This window comes from Cuculus canorus, chromosome 13, assembly GCF_017976375.1.
Source record: "Cuculus canorus isolate bCucCan1 chromosome 13, bCucCan1.pri, whole genome shotgun sequence".
Taxonomy (NCBI): domain Eukaryota; kingdom Metazoa; phylum Chordata; class Aves; order Cuculiformes; family Cuculidae; genus Cuculus; species Cuculus canorus.
Window position 1 is genome coordinate 244,731 of NC_071413.1, and position 22,049 is coordinate 266,779.

A 22,049-nucleotide genomic window follows, 5' to 3' on the forward strand; every position below is an offset into this window, starting at 1 on the left:
TCACTTTAAGAAGTCTGAATTCTAAACCACTAATATTTATACAAATAAGAATTGCCTTTTGGCAGATAGATTTGGAAAGACAATAGAGTACTATAAAGCATTAATCAATTTCTAAATATATTTGATTTATAGTCTGAAGCTATTCCTATGACAACCAACACTGGTTTTCTTAGAAAAACACCTCTTTCTGTGCTGTCACATGGTCTTCAAAGGACATAGATGCAAACAACTGATGCACTTTCCGTGCTAGTTCTGTACAGGAAGTTAGGGGGGATGATTGTTCCATTACCACAATTTTCACCCCAGTTATGCAACTATCAGATCAGGAGAACACCTCCAGCACTGTCCATGTGCTTCCATTCTGACCTACATTATCTATTTTATTCTAGACCTGGAACTCAATTATCAATACTGACAATTAAGCACATCAAGAATGTCTGACTGACAGCACAGGTTAAGAGTTTAAGCTAAAATACAGTCTGACCCAGTATGCCAATAACCTTGGATACAGAGATGTTACTTTCTTTTCCCCTTTCAGGAGGTAAGTATGAGGAAACAGATGTTGAGAACAAAGACTCACAACAATGAGAGAACTGGGATTACTGTTTACAACTGCTATTCAAAATGTCAGGAAATCAGGCATGACAAAAACGGAATCTTGATTCAACTTCTATTAGGCAGTGTCTCTCCTCACAAGTGGCCTGCTGAGATCAAGTTGAGAATGCTTCAACCAGGTCTAAAGGTGAGGTTCAACAGTTTGCAAAATACCAGGATAAATCCCATACAGCAGGTAGAGTTTACATAGAATTTATGAGGCATGCAACACTTGTGTCAACCTCCTTCTCAGGGAATCAGTGTTGCCTTAACTTACAAAGCAAACTACAGTAAAAGAAAGGTTATTGCATAGTATTTAAAAGAAAATATGACATTCAGGAAAAAAGTAAATATCATCATAATCTCTATAGCCTTCACCTCCTTGCTAAACTAAAAACGAATAGGATGCCTGTTAGTTCAGTCAAGAGAGCGTGTATAATATATGCAAAACAGGTACACAGCTTATTTCTACATGAAATCCAAATTTTTACATAAATCAAGTTTGACACTATCCCAGATCATATAGTCCTTTCTTTGTTATAAGCAGAAAAAAGGAAGAGATAAAAAAAAAAAAAGCCTTCTAGACTCATACTCCCAGCCTCCTCCCAAAGCCACTGAGCCACCAGGGCCTTTGGAGGCCAGAAACAACTATAAGACTAATAACATTTTTTCATTGCTCAGACTAACAACATGTAATGAAGGCAAAGAATCAGCCAGATACTTTAAATGACATGAAACTCCATACTGAGTTGACACTAGCTAGGTTCTGTATTGTATATATAAAGCATTATATAAATTATGGTTTGGATTTATGTGAGAGAAGAAATTGAAATTCTATTGTATTTGTGCAGCTTTGCAATGTAACTGTGATATTTACCAAGCTAATTTCCTGCATCACACTTAATATAGTATCTGATCTGTATAACATCACACCCTCTCATTAAATGCATTGAGTTTTTAAAAATGTGATATTTAAAATACTGACCTTGACTAACATTTTAGCATTGGAATAAAAACTTAAGGTTCAGCACAGAATTCAGAGTCTGCTAATGAAGTAGACAAACGCCACATTCAAGAGCATTTTCAGGAAAAGGAGAGATGCCATACCAGAGCAGCACTATACTGAAATCTCTCTTAAAAATGCAGGTCCTTTTTGCCACAATGAATATCTATAAATAATAACTCATTATGATCTAAAGCCAGTTTCTGGGAACTATGCATATCATAAATGGTTTGCTTACTGGTTTTAACATGAAACACCAGTAGCTCTACAGATTTTGATTTTTTTCATTGAAAATTTTCAGCATGTTTGAGTTCTTATGTGTGCCATTCCTCTTGTTTCCTGCAGGTCAGAGGCTTGGTTTGTTTTAAAACTCATTTTAGTGCATCTTAAAGCAAGCTGATGTGCATTAACGTGTACATTTACTTAAAGTGATTATATACTGCGAAAGATCTGGCACATTTTGGATTCTCCCATCCTCATTTTATTTTGATGGATGTTTCATTTGACTGACAATTTTTATGAGACCTCCATAAAAAGTCTGGGCATCTTATTTCTGAGATTATCAATATATTCAGTGAAAGCCAGCTGCTCATTTAATTGTCAGCATGCCAAATCCATGTACCCTAATTTTACTGACTGAGCAAAATCAGCTTGTTTGATTGTGATTGTTTCTGGGTTTAGCTAAAAGGACTGAATGAGTTAAAAGCCTCAAGCTTTCAGATATTTTTTTTCCCCTGTATAAAAAGCCGTACTGTTTTAAAGCTCAATAAGGTAGCAAATACTATTAAAAAGCTGATTTTCTTCAAAGGATGTATTTTCAGAAATTCCTGGAACTCCCTCATAATCACAGCTGCTGAGGTGATACTAACCTACTCGCCTGCCAATAAACATTTTCACAGTAGATCACATATCATAACACCAGAATCAAAAGCTTGCCTTTCTTAGCAAACTGTTTGAGCATAACTTACTCAGGATGCTACCTTGCACATGTGCTGACATTAATGGCCAGAAATGGGCCAAATGGTTTCTATAGAGTATTTTTTTTTTAAATATTATTGAAACAGTTGCTTGGTCCTTTTTTTAAATGCACACACAACAACATAATTTTAAAAGCTGCATCACCCTCTTTTGCCCTCAGACTTTTTACTCTGATTTCTGCTTTTCCCCACCCGGGAGTTTGACAGCAGAGTGCTTCATCTCTGTTAAATGACAGACAACATTCCCACAATTTGGAATACAACAGAAAAGCTTCTCTCAGTCTATTCTGTACTTTAAATACTTAAGTTTTTATTTTCAGCTATTAATCAGATGTCCCGGGATCACTGCCAAATGCGTAGGTTTTGGATACCAGGCAAAATCTTCCTCTGTCTTCCATTTATTTCCTTAGTTCCAATTTTTTAGTTAAATCGAAGGCTTTACAAAATATTTATTCACAGTTTATCAAACTGCAAATTGGAACAGGATGTCTTCATTAACTCTTACCAATGAGACCAGTAGGAAAGCAGAAAATTAATTTTGAGCATTCAAGTTAAAAATTGTTTTCTGATTAGCTACTCCATACAGAAGCCCTCTGTGTAAAATAGGAGAAGGCTAGGCGACAGAGGCCTCTTAAGAAAGTTATTTCTTGTTCCCTACGAGATAATCTCTATGGTCCTCAAATGAGTGAGTTTTTCCTCCTGTTTCCTCAGTAATGGATCAGGAAGTGAAGAACTCCCTTCACGTAAAGCTACACTCTGCAGTACAGGACAACTTAGAGTGTTGCAAGCCCTGGCTATGTTCAGGAGATACGCACAAGAGATGCTTGGCATTAAATGAAATGGAAAAGTAGCTTTGGCTGCAAGACACAGCACTTCCTTAAACTTTCCTTTTAATGCAACATGTACAGTAGATACGTCAGTGTCAGATGAAAAGATTTACAAATCTTTTCCCCTAATTTTCAGCTGTTACCTATTGGTTTCAAACTGATTTGTTTGGGGTTTTTTTTGAAAGCATGATCTTATCCTTCTCACTGTCATTTCTGTTACCAGCTCCAAAGTGGAAGCATTGGGTTGTATTCAAACAGGTTTCCCGCACAGCGCAATATAACCAGCTGTCAGAACTGTCCAGGCAGGTGATATGGAGCAAAATTTGCTAAAATAGACAGTTTATTGAATTCACAGAAGTCCCACTAAACCCACTATAATTACCAAAACTGTTTGCAATTTCACTTACTGTCAGTTTAGTAGATAGTCTTCCTAAGCATCTTTTTCCAAGTTACTACGGAAACAACCCAACATCCTGATATTTTTGTCATAAATGACAGACAATTTCACGCGGATAATTTTGATGAAAACGGTTTCGTTTGACAAAGTGAATCTTCTCGGTGTTTCTTGAAGAACACTCTGAAGCAGGGGCATGTTCCAGGGTCGCAAGGGCGAGCAGAAGATCAAAAGGAGCCAGAGCTCCCTCTGGCGCCAGGAGCACAGCCAGGCGAGACCCCGCGGGCTCCTCCCTCCTCCCGCAGCTGCCGGAAAACGGACACTGAGAACAATGCCTTCAATGGAACGAGACGGCAATTCAGAGGGACAAGAGTAACCAGAAGGTAAGGGAGTTCATAACGTTAGGGCAGCTGAATTCAGCTCCGAGAACGCCAGTTGCCACAGCACGTACGGTATTCAAAACCCCAAATCAACACCACCAACAAAATAATTTAGATTTGGAAAAGTGCAACACTTCAGATACCACGCTCTTCTCCTTTTTTTTTTTTTCTCTCAGGATTTGCTGATAAAATTGATAAAGGGAGAGCAACGTTCTTTGAGCTTGTGCTGGTTTTGGCTGGGACAGAGTTAATTTGACACAGTAGCTGGTAAGGGGCTGTGTTTAGGATTTGTGCTGCAAACAGTGTTGATAACACACAAGTGTTTCAGTCACTGCTGAGCAGTGCTTGCACAAAGTCGAGGCCTTTTCTGCTTTTCACCCTGCCCTGCCAGCGAGCAGGCAGGGGTGCACAAGAAGCTAGGAAAAGACCTGGTGGGGACAGCTGACCCCAACGACCAAAGGGATATTCCACACCATATGACAACATGCTCAGCACATAAAGCTGGTGGAAGAAGGAGGAAGTGGGGGCATTGGTCTTGCCAAGTAACTGGAACGCGTGAGGAAGCCCTGCTTTCCTGGAGGTGGATGAACACCTTCCGGCCAATGGGAAACAGTGAATTAATTCCTTGTTTTGCTTTGCTTGCGTGTGCGGCTTTTGCTTTACTTTTACTTTTACTTTTGCAGCTGCATATTTCAGCTTTATTCAGAAACTCCATTTCATATTGCTTATAGAGGGATTGTTTGTTTACTGACAGAAATAGATTTCAAAGTTCAGTTAATCTGAAGATATCCAAGACGAACAATAGTTACCTTTTATGAGGGTGACTGCTTCTCCCATAACCAAGACAGAACAGGAAGATTTCTGCAAGACAGCATGGTCACCCTAGACTGTTTTCATCAGCACATTACCTAATCTTCTGACACCGTACTACGCATCTGCATATTCCTTACCACAGACACCGCTTGCCTCTGCTTAACCTCCACATGGCAAATTTCCGAGATCCAGAAAAAAGTTTTCCTTCCTCAATAAGCAACAGGAGACAAGAGTTAAGGTCCTTTACCACAGACTTTTAATAAGGTGAGCCACTAGCAAGGATGCTACACAAAGCATACCACCTGACAGCAGCAGTCTTTTTGGCCCACGACCTTGAAGAACTGTTCTTAGCTTTAATGAGATATGGTCAGAAAGCATTCTGGGAAAAGCCTCCGGCCTTGAGAAAACTACTTTTCTCATGTCTTGGGTCTCAAGTAGACAAGAGGTATTTTGTAATGCAGTTCAACAGGGCTCAGACCAGAAATGCCTGGCTACAGTTTCTTGCTTGGAGACAGCTAAGCTAGAGGACGCTGAGCCAGGATGGTGGTGGAAACTCGCAAGAGGTAGCAATGGACATCTCCTTGCAGGGACAAAGGACGTGGCCCTAAGCATTTCTGTGTTTTCTCTTGATGTTTTCTTCATAGAGATCAGATGCAAAATTCCTCTATTCCTAACAGCGATGAGATAAGGAACAAATAAAAGGAAGAAATCTCCCATACCTTGCTGATACACTGGCTTGCATGTCCAACATAACAGAGGTTATTTAAATGACATTTAAAAGATATGAAAGTTGCACATACCAAAAAAGCCAGACTATCTTGGCAGTCCCTTTTGTCAGGGAAGCTAGCCTTTATTTCAGGGAAACTTCGATTAGGTGATCTTAAATCTCCAAATCTTCTAAAGGAACCATGTGACCAAACAGCCAGAGCCACCTCTGAGGACTGCAAGTCTAAAAATCTTCAGTATTACCATTCCTCACAAACCATTTCAATTTTTATTTAGGCCTTTTTTTCCCCACTTCAAATTACAAGAAAAGGTCGTGAAATAACACAGGAAGAGATTCTGTTTCCTCACTGTTCCCTCTTCCCAGATCTCTCATAAGTCAGAAATGAGTCATTATTCAAGTGAAGAATTATCATGACAAGTTAACAGTTATTTTTCACATTTTCCCAGAGTACAGAAGTAATAGATACATGAATAAACAACTTATGCTTTTAATTCTAGGGAGGAACTGCAAGACAATTTTAATGTTTCTCTCCACTAAGTCACATATTGTACCCAAAGGCGTCAGTGGTTGTTGGTAGCTGAACAGCAGACATCTCATACTTTCAGACGCTCTGTCCACATTATTAATACAGTGACAGATAAAACGCTATTCCCGTTTAACTTGTGATTCAAGCATGTTTCAAATTGGCAAAGCTTAATCGGATATTTGGTAAAGTTCCAGACTTCCACTTCTGTTGAAATCATCAGTGAAACTGAGATAATTGGAGCAAGACTGAAGCTTAAAGTTATAAAGTAACCTTTAGAACTAAAACAAATAATGTCATAAATATTGGTGGATGGTTAAACAGTCTCATAAATATATATATATATGAGGATGTTTATATTAAAAAAAAAAAAAAGAACAAAAATTCAGTTAAAAGTAAGCATTTACTATTCTGATTTTGTATGAGTTATTCAGCTACACTCAGTCAGGACTGCAGGCAAATGACAGGCCAGTGACTAGGTTTCAGCACAGGATTCAGTTAACAAGTTGTGGAAAACTACTGGACATACCATAAAAAAATCCAAAAACCAAACACAGAACTCCACTCAAAATTACAAATAACAGCATGAGAGAGTGACAGAAGTTACAGATAGAGCTGTGAGGGTGGCTGGAGCCCACAGGTGCTGAAGGGGGAGTTACCGGAGAAACCGCCAGACATCCAAAATAATGGGAACAGACTGCTAGGGCCCTTGGTGGGAGGGAAGTCACGCAAAGTGACAGCACGGAGGTAACCCTATCAATGTAACCCTATCAGCAATACTGTATAAATCTGAGGTGACCTACGGAACAGTATCTTGGCTACCCAAATCTGAGTGCAGATGTAGCAAAACTGGGACCAATGAGGCATAAGTAATTAGAGGTGGGTTGTTTGTTTGGGAGGAGACTGGGATGGAAACAGAAGTGCAGGGACAGCAAAATGGAGGACGCGGAAAGGGCAAAAGGAATAAGGTACACAAGTCTTATTAGCAGGGCTGCACTGTGAGGCAGCCCTGGGCTTCATCACCACAGCTGGAGCTGGACAGTAACCCAACCTGACCGTGATGACCACATCATAAACTGCAAGCCTGCTTCCCTGGTCAGGAGAGCTAGGGTAGGGGCAGGTAGCGTACTTTTCCTGATGGGCAAGGGAACAGTTGGCTGGCACAAAAACCCTGGTGGTTGTGCCTGCTGTACCTGCCAGGACAGGCAGCTGCCCACTTCCTAACAGGCTCTTCTGTTAGTCAGCCTTAAAATTTCAGGTTCTCTTTGTTTGTTACTGGCCTGCTTTCTTTCTATAGCTGAAAAGTTCTAGAAATACGACAGACAGCACACATAATATGCCAACTGCATTATCTGAAAGTTGATACAAAAAAACGTTCACAGCAGTGGCCATGTAGGCTCTGCAATTGTTTTGAAGTGTAACTGCATTCTTCTTTGCGAGTATTTAAAGAGAACACTTTAATTTAAATATGATTGTACAGTACTAGATTTAAGCAAAAGTGAGCAATGCCTGATCATATTTGCATGTTAAGCATAAAATAACTTGATAAATAAATTTGAAGAAGATTGGGTTTGGTTTTTTTTGCAGTAAGGTGAAATTGATCTCTTTCTGATAATCAATGATTATTTGATTTCTAAGGAAACACTGTTAAACAAGGCATCTCAAAAATAATTAGTTTTTTAAATGAAGAATGCAAAAATGATTTGAAACACAAACTGTATCTGAATGATCCCTTTTAGTGCCCTTGTAAGGCTGAAACAAAACCTCAGAGAGCTGAGAATTGTGCAGTCTATTTTAAAAGAAACAAACCCAACTCTATATAGCACCTACTTCCCAACACATTGTGCAATAACAACTTTAGAAGCTAGCTCTTATCTGGAGGAGGAGGAAAATAACAAGAAAAATGGAAAAGACCTACAAAGAAAATAAGAAAATGTGCAAGTGTTAAAAAAAAAAGGGAGGTCACAACATTTCAGCTGCATGCCTAACATGTTCTGTCAATACAACCTAAAAATGAATAGTAAAAGCAGTCTGCAGAAGACAAAAACTCTTACCTTGCTATTCATCTGCGTTTTAATTTAACAAAAAGGAAATAATCCAAGCTTGTGATTCTTTAGATCCACTTCAAAATAAAATGTAAAGCTTCATCCCAAAGGAGTTCTCTTATTATTTATGCCAGGGTTTGGTTGCATAAGACATAAACCAGGCCTGTAGCAACAAGGATGTTTTGGCAAGGGAGAATAAAGTATGCAAACGCTGCTTCTGAACTGGCTCCTTACCTTGGGCTCAAGCTAATATCCCAAGCTCACTTACCATTCCCACTATCCATGAGTGTGCCGGCTCACACTCTGGCTTGAGCGGCAAAGCTCACTCAGATCACAGGACAGACAAGTCTGGCTGAATCATACTTTCGGTGAACTTCATCCCTACAGGCACAGATACAAATGGCACCCTGCTCATTTGAGCTAGCTCACCTTCTCAGATCTGTAAAGGATCAATCTTTTAAATACAAAGACGCTATCCTATATTTTAAATACAGTAAATGCTATTCTATGGTATTTTAAATTCTGCTTATATCAGTCCTGCTGATTCTGCTTAACTCCTAAAATTATAAGCCTGACTTGCAGGGCAGAAGAGTGCTTCTGCACATGTTCCTACCTTTTCTTCACACCTGATTGCCCATTAAAAAAAAAAAATCCCACATGGGAACAATAAAATCTTCTCTAGAAACAGATCAATCTGTAAGCGAGCACAAGCCAAAAGAGTCAAGCCAGGTATGCAAGCTAGGCAGTTCTTAGAATAGCTGAATTCAGACTCACCAAATCAAAAGGTAAAGCCAAGTAGCGCAAAATACAAGTAAATTGAATCATGAAGCCCTGTCAGCTTTAGCCACATACATTAAACCATGCAGCTGGCCAAGGCTGTAGACACAACCTCCAGAAACACCAGAGAAACATCTTATTTTTTTTCCTTCCTTCTGCCGCATCTCTGAACCAGACTAATAATTGCAGACCGAGGGACTGTCCTTACAGTAGCTGTTCTCTGCCTCTGCCACTGTTCTTCCAAAACTAGGTCTCCATTTTCCTTTGAAACTCTGACTGCTGCCACACCTGCAACACCAGAGGTTATTGTCATCATCTACTGAACCAGATCATGCCATGCCTGAATAAACAAAAAGGATGGAATTTAGGGCTCCATAAACAGAGCCTAAGAAGGTGCAGAGTAAGCCACCAGCAGACTGCATTTCCAATGCAACCCAACTAGCAACCACACACTGTGCGTCACGGAAATAAAGGCAAAGAGTGCTTCAAAAGGCAGTAAGGGAAGAACCTTTGAGAACTCAAATCTGCTCCCCTCAGACACAGGGCCTGTTCAATTTTCTCTCCACAAACCCATTAACCCTTTCAAAGTGCACTTCTCTGCATACTCTCCTACACACCAGGTCACTAACCTATTCCCAACAGTCTCTTCAGGGATCACTCTTGCTCACCTCTTCCTCGGGGAGCACACTCTCCTAGACACACCCCGGGCTTGCCCACAGAGAACCCAGGAAGCCATTTTAGGTTTTCTGCCTTGGTAAAGACCCCATCCCAGGCACCTGCCACACTCTGCTGGGCACCTGCCACAGCCTTTAAAGCCTTGCAGCCTAACGAGGGACTAACACCAAGAGCCCGTACCTGAGGAAAGGCTCACCTAGCTGCTTTCCTGGCTAGGCTTTAGGAGACAAACCTCTAATTAAACACCACAGGGTTTTTTATTTGCCTGCTAACAGAGGTGCCTAGCCAGGACCTTGGGCACAAGCACACTGTGCTCCTGAGTCACTTAAGGGCTGGCACAGCAACCAGGGCTTCCTGGGGCTTCCTGTGGCTCCCAGAAGGGGAGCACAACACAAAACAGAGCAGAGGGGCACTAATGCTATTGATAACTGTCAGAGCCTTGGCAAAACACCCCTGGAGACAGCTATGTCAGTGCTGATAGCCGGTACAGATTTGTATCCATATATAATAACGTTTGCTTACAGCAACACTTAACTTTGTGTGCTTGAGTTGCATAAATCAAAGAGTGTTTTGTGACTAGAAAGCAGCATCAGCTGCTGGAGAGCAGCCTTGGAGAGAGGACACATTGCACGTCACCTTAACCACCCATGTTTGACAGGCCAGTTCGACAGACACTTGGAAGCAATTCCCAAATACCAGCGGAGACCCTAGGAGTAGAAATGCCAGGTGTAAAGTGTGTGACACTAAGATTCATTCCCAGAAAAAGTTTGAATAGGTAAAGCCTTTCTGTGACTCAAGACACACAAGCATTTCATGAGAAACAAAAAATTGCAGCACTGCTGCCTGTGTGTGTCAGGAGGGGCCAATCCCCCGCACGCCCAGCGCTGAATAAAGGATGCCAACTTTTGAAAAGTCCAAAGAGAGTCTTAAAAGAGTTTTATACCAACATTTACAGCAATGGTGCGCGAGGCCAGGCAGCAGGTGGGCATCCCTCACCCCGTTCTCAGTGCTGCACTTGGGGAGCGAGTCACAGCAGACAAGAGAGCTGCAGAGGAGCGCGCCAGGCTGAGGGTGCCATTTCTGTGGGCGATGCTTTCTCTGCCCCCGCCTCAGCCCCTCACGGCCTCTTCCCGCCTGGCCCCTCAATCCCGCTTTCCCGCCTCGTTCCCTCACAGCCTCTTCCCGCCTCTCGTCTCAACCCAGCCCCGCCCCGCGCACGCGCCACCACTCGCACCTCCCCTCCCCCGCGCACGCACCGCCTCGCGCGCCCCCGCCCCACCCCTCGCGCGCCCCCTGCCGCGCGGCGGCGGCGCTGGCGGGGCGAGGGGCGGGGCCGCCGCTCGCGCGTCGCGTCGCGGTGACGCGGAGGCGTCTGCGCGTGACGTCGCGCGACTCCGGTCCCGCTCCCGGCCTCACCTCGCCGTCCCTCGGCCCGCGCCGCCGCCCCTGCCGCCATGGCGAACGTGGCCGACACGAAGCTGTACGACATCCTGGGGGTGCCGCCCGGGGCCTCGGACAACGAACTGAAGAAGGTGCGGGGCAGCGGGCGCGGGGCCCGGCCCCGGGCGGCGCGGGGAGGCGGCCCGGCCCCGGCGGGCCCCGAGGCGGTCGGCGATGGGGGGAGGCCCCTGGAGTGGCGCCGGGGGCGGCCTGCGGGACCTTGGTGGGGCGAGTCGCGGCTCGCCGCGCGGCCTCGCGGGCAAACAAAGGGCGCGGGGCCGCCCCCGCCCGGCGCGGCTCGGCGGAGCCCGGGGCGCGCCGGGCGGATCCGGTCATCGAGCCCTCCGAAGGGTGTCCTCGCCCTAGGAAGGAGGAGCGGGCGACGCCTCTGCGGCCGGTAACCGGCGCTGCCCGTTGCCGTGGCGAGATGGGAGGGTGCCCGGGTGGGTGCGGGAGGTCGCGGGGGAGCGGGGCGGAGCGGGGATTTTACCGCGTTGGGAAAAGCGAAACGAGTCCGGGCGACGGCGGAGGGAGCGGGGGCGAGGGCCGGCGAGGCCAGGCCCTGCCCGCGGCTGCGGCGCGAGGCCGGCGCGGGCCTCGGCCGGGCCCGTTCCTGAGTAAAGCGAGGGCGGTTCCGAGCTGCCGGGCGGGACGGGAAAGCTGTTTTCGGCAGAGGCACGAATGCTCTTCCTTTTTAAAGGTCGCCAAAGAGCTCCATTTTTCCTGATTAGATAATGTTAGGTGGGTTTTCAGTTTAGCTTTCTAGGCCTTGGGTTTTTTTGTTGTTTGACTCCTTAACACATGGGAAAAATCCATTTTTATCACAGCACGTGTAAGATTGTGGAAAATTATGCTTTGTTACTGATGGGTAATTTATCTTATAAAACATCGGATTTTTGTTCTTTACGCTTTCTGTAGTTTAAAATATTTGGCTTGTACTTTCAGTGTGCTGCTTCTGCTCCTTACTGAATTTGTTTCTCAATTGCTTGCAGAAGCACAGAGTATTTCAAGGTAATCGCTAAAGAGAGGTTAATGTGCAGATCCAGAAATGGAACCTTGGCTGTTCTAGTACAGAATGGAAAGTTGTGATGCTGTAAGCGTCTGTGTGCAAAGCTCTCTGAACATTGCAGATTTAAAGAGCGTGTTCACGTGCTTGCTTCTACAGAGGTAGGGCTTTAGAAAAATCCACTCGAAGAATGAGAGTATTCCAGGTGTTTGCAGTTACATCACTGTGCCCATTTTGTAGTAATTCTATTATTTAAAAAATATTTGTATATTTAATAATGTAACTTAATTTACAATTAGTTTTTATAATTAAAATCTATACCATGTAGTTTACTGATACCTGTCCCCTGGTTGTTACGGGGGACTATTTGAGGTGAGGTGGGCGAACGACTTGGAGGTCTTTACTGCCCAAACCTCATGTTGTAGAATTCTCTGCCTGCCTTGTTTGCTGCGTTGGTCCTCTAAGTTTGTAAGCAAAATATGGTGAGTCCTGCCGTAGGAAAAAGTCATGGTCTCGAGAGCCAAAGCACCAGTGAGAAACCAGCATTCTGAAAAACCTTTTCTGGAGACATGGCCACACTTATTCCTCCTGCTGTTCTAGAACAGTGAAGTGAAGTGAAGTGAAGTGAAGTGAAGTGAAATAAAAGTGGTGACCTTCACATTTCTGGGCATGTAACTCATATCCTTAGTTCAGAGCAAGGTGAACTTTTCCACTATCAATAGGGAAGGCAGAATAAGATGGTTGTTGTGGCTGAGCAAGAGGCCGGGCAGCCATTTGTTGTTGAAGTTTTGCTGTGGTTGAAGGGAAGGACAAAGGGGCTGAAACTTAAACCGTTGTGTGGTTGGTGTGGAGGGGCCTCCGTGGAAGAAATTAATTTCAGTGGAAGTCCAACGTAATTCCTCCTTTAAGTTAATGGAGATGAGCAGAAAAACTGGTTCTGGCTGTTATGTTGCCGTAGTGGTTGGTTAAATCCAAGTGTGGTTAATTTATGCTATATAGCAATGGTCAGAATTTATGTATTGTTTCAGTGTGTGAGTGATTTCAAAATTACTGATGTTCTCACTTCACTTTGTGAGGATTTTCTTTCTTCCTGAAGACAGTATCTGAGTTTCTCAGGAAAAAAAAAACCCAAGAAATTAATAAAAACTGAAACTAATTTTGTATCTCTTTCAAACTAGGCCATACAGAAAGCTGGCCAAGGAATACCATCCTGATAAGAATCCAAATGCAGGGGACAAAGTAAGACTCTTTATTTTTTAAAAATATCCCAAAATGCTGAAGTTGGCTATTACAGTAGCATCTACAGGACCAAATACAGGTGTTGGGGGCTTGCTATTACAAGTTGTTCAAAAGTGATAGCTGTGAGAGAGCCCTGTCTTGTCCACTGCTTCCCATCTCAGTGTCCACCAGTGTCCCTCTTGATGAAATGTGGCAGTTGGCTGAATCACATTGGTGGAGAAGGTAATGCTGAGGGAAAAACTGCCTTCTCTTCATCTGCCAGGATGATGTCAGCTAGCATCAGCATCCACATAGATATTTGAAAAAAATAAGAGTTGCTTTTCCATGTTTTTCCAATGTGGAAAAAGTATGTGTGGAGGTTCTTGAACCTACTGCAGCATAAAACAAATTACATATGTGGGAAGGTTTAATTAGATAAATTATGCTAATAGCAATTTAAAAAAACATCAATTAAGTTGACTCAGCTGATTTCCTTTAATAGAACTGAATTTCTAATGGTTGCTTAGAGGTGAGCAGAGATGGCTGTGAAAAGATATTCATTTGTTTTGAGGGCAAACACATTAATATACATTTTAGTAAGCTGCTCAATTTTTAACGCATTTTAAGTGCCTAATGTCTTGAAGTCTTTGCTCTCAGTATGTAACTGCAGTGTTTAGCCTGTTGGCTACTGCAGTATTATTGGGGTTGAATTTGTTTGTTTGTAAGAAAACTGTAAAGAACAAAGCCAGTGGAGTTCTGCAATAAAATGTCCATATTTCTGGTAAAACAAGAGGTAACATAACTGAGCACAAGTCTGTCTTTTAAGTCTTGCATACTAGAATGAGGGTGGAAAATGGTTGTGTAGCATTGGGTGTTGATGCTGAGCAGAGAACAGTAGTAAAATGCCCCCTTGAAGTTTGAAATTATCATACACTGTTTTGACTCTGTTCCTCTTCCAGTTCAAAGAAATAAGCTTTGCTTATGAAGTGCTGTCAAATCCAGAGAAGCGTGAGTTATATGATAGATATGGAGAACAGGGTCTTCGAGAAGGTAGCGGTGAAAGTGCAATGGACGATATTTTCTCCCATATCTTTGGTGGTGGATTGTTCAATTTCATGGGTGGCCAGAGTAGAAGTCGTAATGGCAGAAGAAGAGGAGAAGATATGATGCATCCACTCAAGTGAGTATCTTGATACTGTGATTTGTGCTTTTTATTCATGATACGCTGCTCAGTTGAGGTATTCTGCAGTCTGCACCTACTCTTCAGACCTGCAGAAGACAGTCATCTTGAGTTACTTCTCATAGTGGTTAATCTTGTAGACCACCTAATACTCTGTTTTGCCTGGTTATTAGGCTATATATACTTGGTTAGTATTATTTTCCTTGGTTTTGCTCATTAAGTATGTTTGGCAGTTCTAATCTGGAAAAGCATTCAACAACCAAGTATCGCTGATTAGCTGGATAAAGAATGGAAGCAGATGACTAAGGCTCTGCAGGGACTTCTAAGTTGCATTGATAGCGTAACACCAGCTGGAACAAAAGTTGAGCTGCATATAAATGGAAGAATGTGTGTGATAGGCTTGGGATTTTCAGGGTTTTTTTTAAGTGAGTCTGGAATGCCACATCTAATTGTGTTTTGTAGATCTCTGCTTGCAGTCATGACTGGCTTTCTGCCTGCTGAGCAGGTCTTTTCTAACTTCTTAAGTTAAGCTGCATGTTCTCTGTGGTTGGCAAACCATGCTTAGTAAAGTCTGTTTGCTGTTATGTGCTCAGTTTAGTAGCTGGTGCTGGATGCTATACCATTAATTAACTTTGAGTTTGTTGTTGTTTGTAGAGACGGATGCCAGGCAACCTTTACTCAATACCTTGAGTTGAAATTTCTATTCACTGACAAATCCTAGGAGAAACACTGAATATGTTCATAAACTTCTGTCAATACACGAAGGTTATTGGAGTTCAGTACTCTATTCAAGAGCTGCTACAAAAATGGGAACACGAAGAGATCTGAAGAATTCAGTGGCCTTGGGGACATGCTTACCCCTGCCCACTGAACTGTCTCATTCAGAAAGCCCAGGACAGTAGTGAGTACTCTGGCATGTACATGCTATAAATACTGTCAAGGCTTTCTGGAGAGATTTGTTTGTCACCTGCTTGGTACAACTAAAAAGAAAAAAACAAACCAAACCCAAACTGGTTATGACTACATATTAAAATATAAAATGCCAGATGAGCTTGTTTCCTCTTCAGGAAGACAAGTAATTCTGTCTGGTTTCTTCTGATTAAACTGCAGCTGTTTTCAGGAACTACTTCAGGATTGCATATATTCATATGTATGGAATAGTTTTTATTGACTCCTTGTGAAGGTAAACTGGTGCTTTAAAATCTTATTTTAATAGCAGATTTAGCCTTTTACAATATATGTTTTCTTTAATTTGTCCTTGGCAAGTGTTTTAATTACATGGGGAAAAGAGTTGTTAAGTGATAACCCATGAGAAATGCTTCATTTTGTAGAGTCTCTTTAGAAGATCTGTATAATGGAAAGACAACTAAACTACAACTTAGCAAGAATGTCCTTTGTAGTGCATGTAATGGGTAAGTTTGTTTATGTTTTTGGTTCTCTGGTTGTGTTTGATGTTCTATAGTGTAATGAAGCATTTTTGTGTCAGATCTTTTCCATATATTACATTTACTGGAACTTGCTTTCAGCCTAGAAAATGGTTGACCTCGCATGATACTGTTGATGGTACAGGACTATCCAAGGCCTTTGTTTGTGGGAAGAGGGGAGGAGAGAACTAATTATAATTGGCAGTGCAGCTAGGCATGACCTACTGATGCAGGGGTTTTTTTTTGTCGTATTTTTGTGAAAAACTTCTTTTTCCTGTTACTGGTGCTTTGTACTCTAGGCAGGGAGGGAAGGCTGGAGCTGTTCAGAAATGCAATGCTTGTCGGGGGAGAGGTGTACGCATCATGATCAGACAGCTGGCTCCTGGAATGGTGCAGCAGATGCAGTCTGTGGTGCTCTGACTGCAATGGAGAAGGTAGGCCAAGCTGTTCTGTTACTAAATGTGTGTGTTTAGTTGGGTTTCCGCATCTTGACTAAATCTCAGGAGGAACTTATCCAGGACAGTTTTGCTCTCATCTAGTCAGTTGGGTCTCAATCTGATCACAACATGGAAAAATCCTTTTACTCTGAGGCAGCAGCAAGATACAGTTTGTTCAATGCACATGAGAGGCAGCGTGGAAGTGCAAACAGTAGGGATTGGTTGTTTATAAACACTTGGATGTAATATTACTTATTGCTGTAATTCTCATGTTAGTGTAAGAGCCGAGACTGTTGTTTTAGGAGCTTTTTGTAGTCTCCTAATATCCAGGGACAGCCTTAGGTTAGAAATGGAAAGTTAAAGTTAAAATCTTAACTTCTTAAAAATTAAGACGATACCCTTTGCTGATTTGGTTGTGTTAGGGGGGACAAGTTCACCACAGGATCTACACTTCATGTGATCCCTTTTTAGGTCTCCTGCAGTTTGCAGAGTAGTAACATCGCTTGTGGATGATTTTACGGCTTCACAATACTCAAAAATTAGAGTTTGCATTTTGTGACTAGTCACCTTAATACATGATTTTCTTTGAACTACTTGTTTTCACAGTTACATGTATAACCTGCATATTTAGCAGTTTCAACTGCATCATAATATTATGTTTTGTCTCACAGAAAGCTGGTTAGAGCTGGCCAAGTTTAATGTCTTAATCCAAGTGCATTTGCCTCTGGCACTAGGAGAAGTATTGCAAATAAAGACAGAAATTGTGGCAATGCCTGTGGCCTCATAATTTGGTACTCTGTACAAACACGATAAGCTTACTTGAAAAATAAAGATGAGGTAGAATAGAGAGTTCAAGCTGGTTTGGAAAAGTTATCCTTCTGTTTGTGGAAAAGTAATTGCTTTGCCGGAGGTGACAGAAGTGGTGAAAAAAACACACAGTTTAGGAGTAGAAAAAGTGAAATCCCTTACATGTCAGAAAACTTAGATCCCTTTTTGTGGGAAAACTTGTATGCTGCTCTTAAATGAAGCTGTGATATGACCAGCTGCCTGCACAGCTGTCTAGTTCTCCTGGCTGCGTTTACGTCATATGAGGGGGGTGGGTCCAAAATGTGGCTGTCAGTGAACAGAAGCCAGTAATCCTGTTTCATTGTTGTTAAGAGCAGAACTAAGCTTCCTGAATTCACTGAAGTTTGTATTCTGACGTTTAAGGGAGGAGAGGCACTTCAGTTTGGTTTTAGCTTCATCCTTTCTCCTGTAGCTGTCATCCTCCAGCATAACAAGGAACGGGAAATGTAGCCTTTTTTTTTTCTTTTTTTAAGAGTAGTAAGTTGAGTGGTAAGGATACAAGAGTCAGATTGAGACTTAGAGTGGAAGAAGCTATAGACAAGTCTTGGTTTTGCCTTTCTCTGAAGCACATCTCCACTTTCCAAAATCCTTGATGAGACTGTAAAAGTTTGTATCTCTGTATTCTCCCTTCCTCCCCTCTTTCTTTATTTTTCTCCCCCTCTCCCAGCTAGGGTAACTTGAACCTGACTTTCCTCTTGCGAGGAATTCATAAAGCCACATCACAAGTTGTGTTGCATGAATTTATCAGCCTGCTTTAAAATGTTTTTCTTCAGAATTGGATGCAATTATGTAGAAATCTCTGAACTCAAAATTTGCCTTCCTTAGGTGAAGTAATTAATGAAAAAGACCGCTGTAAAAAATGTGAAGGGAAGAAGGTGATCAAAGAGGTAAAAATACTTGAAGTCCATGTAGACAAAGGCATGAAACATGGGCAGAGGAATTACATTCAGTGGAGAAGCAGATCAGGCTCCAGGAGTGGAACCAGGCGATATTGTCATTTTACTCCAAGAAAAGGAGAATGAGGTAATGCTTTTGAATTTTATATTTTAACTGCCTTTTATCGTGTTTTTAAGTGAATGAGATGTCTGTTCATTTTAAAGTATTTCATATAGTTGCAGCTCTCTGAGAGGGAGAGATGGTGAGTAGCTTTAATAGAATTTATAGCAAGGAACATGGCTTTCACGGTTGAGTCAGAAACAGCTCTGCAAGTCGTCGGCCAGAGGACATGCAGATTCTGGTGATTCCTGATGCTAGTAAAAGGTAGCTTTTTTGGCTTTGCTCCAGTGGATGCAGTGAAGAGCCATTCGGTGGATTGCTGTGAAGTTCAGTCTGCTCTGCCTGTGACAGTAACAACACAAAGTGCTGCTTTTTCCAATGTCTTGTAATATGGCAAGGAACTCAACTAAAATCCCCAGATGGTGCCGGTCTGTCCTGCTGATGCGGTTCTGGAGATGTAACGTGGGATGGTGATGTTCTGATGCGCTTCACAAAACAAAGCAGCATGATGATTTTATTCTGATTTGTTGAGGTCTTTTGCTTACTGTACCTCTGGAGAATACACATTGCACTCTTGAATTAAGTACTGCAATTTATCTCTTTCTCTGTTAAAATTCCTTAGGACAGAGCTGGGGTGACTGGCCAGGCATTACCACAATGAAATAAGAAATAGTTTGTTATGCCTCTGGAAAAAATGTTGACTGGGATAGTGTGGTAGGAAGGGGAAAATTCTGTTGTGACAGAATAGTGTTGGGTACAAATTTAAATCCCAGTCACATATTTAAGGATGTAAGGCTGATTATCTGAAAATTATGTGCACGGCAAGCTTTCAGTGCTGTGTCAAGGACTGCTAGTTCATCAATTGGTTTGTGTGCCGCTCACAACCTTCCTCTCTCCTTGTTTTTTAATAACACTGGTGGAACTGTGGCATCACAGTTGATGGTGACTGTGATAAGGGAGTGAACAGCCTGTAAGTGTACAGAGCAGTTAGATGTACCCAGTGGCATCTGATCGCAGAGGGCGGGCACCTGCTTCTGTCTTAGCCTTCCGATGAACTACAGCTGGCTTTAGAGTATTGATAGTTTCTGGAAAACGGCATGCCTTTGTGTGCTAGTAAGTGAAACTAGGCTGACTTTGTGATGGGTTTTCATGTTCTTAAAGTCTCCCTGGAGGTGTTGGAGTTGCGGTTCTGCCAGTGGGTAAAGCTTACCTTCACTCTGATGAAGAATCCCGAGTGGTGCAGTTAAAGATCACTTCTAGAAGCTGTGGTTAACCAATCAGAGCCCTGCTGTCGGGCAGGTAGCTGGAGCAGACAGGCATGAGGGACCGTTTGCATGCTGAAAAACATATGCTGGCTGTACTCGCTAGCCTGGGGCAGTAGTGTCAGGCTGTCCAAGTTCAGTTTATAGGTTGCTTCTGTGGAAGATCTTGGGAGAGCGAGTGCTGCTGCCACACAGGTGCCTTGTTTAGTCTGAACCTCCCATCACAGCGTACACAGCTTATCTTAGATGACCTTTCACTCAGGCAGAGAGCTCCCAAGCATGTTAACTTGATTCTGTTAGGCTATTTAAATTTGTGCAAAGGCTGTTGCTGTGACACTGAATTTAAGAATAAATAAGTAATGAATTTGAAATAGTGATTCTTGTGGAGATAAAATGATAGTACCAGAATAGGTATCTCCTGTTTTTGCTTTTAAGGTGTTCCAGCGGATGGGAATGACTTGCATATGACGCACAAGATTGGACTTGTTGAAGCACTGTGTGGATTTCAGTTCACATTTAAGCACCTTGATGGACGTCAATTGTGGTTAAATATCCTCTGGAAAAGTAATTGACCAGGTAAGCTTGACCTGATAAGATGACTTTGTGCTGTTGTGAGTCTTTGACACATAATTCTCTTCTTGTCTTGTTAGACTGAGCCTGGGCCAGGAGGAAGGTTTGTTCTGAAGTAGCACTCTGCATTTTACTGCTCTTTGAATTGCAGGTTGTGTTCGTGTGGTCAGAGGTGAAGGAATGCCACAGTATCGCAATCCTTTTGAGAAAGGGGGATCTTTACATTAAATTTGATGTTCAATTTCCTGAAAATAACTGGATTAACCCAGAAAAGCTTTCAGTAAGTAGTCTCTCAAGCATAAATGTGGCCAGTTTTATGGGACGGTGTATGCACAGTGTGTGTGGTGTCCCGTATTGTGCTTGCTTTCAGCACTTCAGTCTAGGTGCAAGTGCAGTTCTTTTAACGGTGCTTGTGGGCAACATGTAACTTGAAAATACCCATTGGAATAGAACTTACTGACCTTCATTTAATGCTGGCAGACCGGGGCAGGAGGGAGGAATCTTCCTGCTGCTGGTTGATAAGTTTTCAGAGTGCAGCTGCATTTACTGATTGCACTTTTGGTTGATCTGTGGCACTGCTGGTTTTCTTGAAGTGGCATCTTACAGTGTATGCAGATACTTTTGATACTTGTAAATGAGTTTGCACATCAGGGTCTACATTGGCTTAGATGTCTAAACCAGCCTGTTCTGGGAGGAAGCCGTGCAAATGAAGCTGGTCACTTCATTTAGCAGTTGGAGTTTCAAGTACTGAATATGCTTTTCTCTCTGGGGCAGGAACTTGAAGATCTGCTGCCAGCTAGACCAGAATTTCCCAATGTAATTGGTGATGCGGAAGAGGTAGATCTTCAGGAATTCGATACCACTCGTGGTTCAGGTGGTGGCCAGAGACGTGAAGCCTATAACGATAGTTCTGATGAAGAAAGCAGCCATCACGGACCTGGGGTACAGTGTGCCCATCAGTAAACGTTTGTCTAAAAAGTTGCACAAGGATTTTCTTTCAAATTTTGCCTGACTTGTTTTCAGCAATCCAGCTGGATTGTGTAAGTAATCCAGACAAACCAATGGACATCTATTGCTGTATGTGAACTTTTAAATTGGTCTATAGTAGCTACAGAGTGTAATTTAAACTAACCAAAAGCTTACATCTTCATTTTGACTGTGTAGCAGAATAAAGCACTTGAAAGGAAGACGAGACTCCTTTTCACATGGGTTTTAGTTTGTCCTCGTGTCTGTGCTTGATTTTTACCAGTTTTGGTGTAGATTTTAAGTTCCATATTTTAAATTCGAATTCTACATTGTAAAGTTTGTGTACAATGTGTCCTGAGGCTTGGTATTTGGCTGCACCTGGCATAGCTGCTACAAGTAGAATAAAGAATTTCATAGCCTGTATCTATCATCTAGATGCATGGTAAATGGGCTTCGCACATAATGGGTTTAGAGCTGACGGGGAACAATGGAAGACTGAATTAGAAGTGGTTGTAAGTTTTTTCTACCATCTTGTGAACGGTTTCTGAAATTAAATAAAAGCAGTTGGTGTATAATAGATTTCTTTTGCCTTGTAACTCTTACTTTTCCAGTGGCTTTAACTCCTTTGTGTAGGGAGAGACTGCATAGATGGTAGATGCTTTCATAAACACAGGGAGCTGAAGCTGCTTTAAGAGTAGGGTGCAGTCTGGTAACAACTGTGTGCCACATGTAAAAGTCTTGTCTTGATATGAGATGTGACTCGGTGGGCATGGGGAGGGCTACAGCGTGTCACCTTTGTGTGGCAGGACATGCAAAGATATCTGAGCTTAATTAAAAGATGACAGAACCTTTTAAAGTAAAGATGATTAAGTCCCAAAACAATGGCATCTTTCTGCCTTTGAGTCCAAGCCAAAGCCTGATCCAGCCTGACTTCCTAGAGAAATGTCTGCGGTTCAAAAAAAGTCTTTG

The 22,049-nt window shown here is 42.4% G+C and overlaps 1 protein-coding gene across 1 annotated transcript; it reads left to right on the plus strand.

The window, feature by feature from the left end:
* The first annotated feature begins 11,070 nt into the window (after positions 1–11,070).
* Positions 11,071–21,659, plus strand: DNAJA2 (DnaJ heat shock protein family (Hsp40) member A2). The gene is given in 13 exon segments (XM_054078744.1): positions 11,071–11,268; positions 13,362–13,420; positions 14,359–14,579; positions 15,911–15,991; positions 16,303–16,414; positions 16,416–16,437; positions 18,112–18,224; positions 18,226–18,309; positions 19,980–19,986; positions 19,989–20,120; positions 20,266–20,321; positions 20,323–20,394; positions 20,889–21,659. Coding segments are annotated over 13 exon segments (1,227 nt in total). The 5' UTR covers positions 11,071–11,189; the 3' UTR covers positions 21,078–21,659.
* Positions 21,660–22,049: the final 390 nt, after the last annotated feature.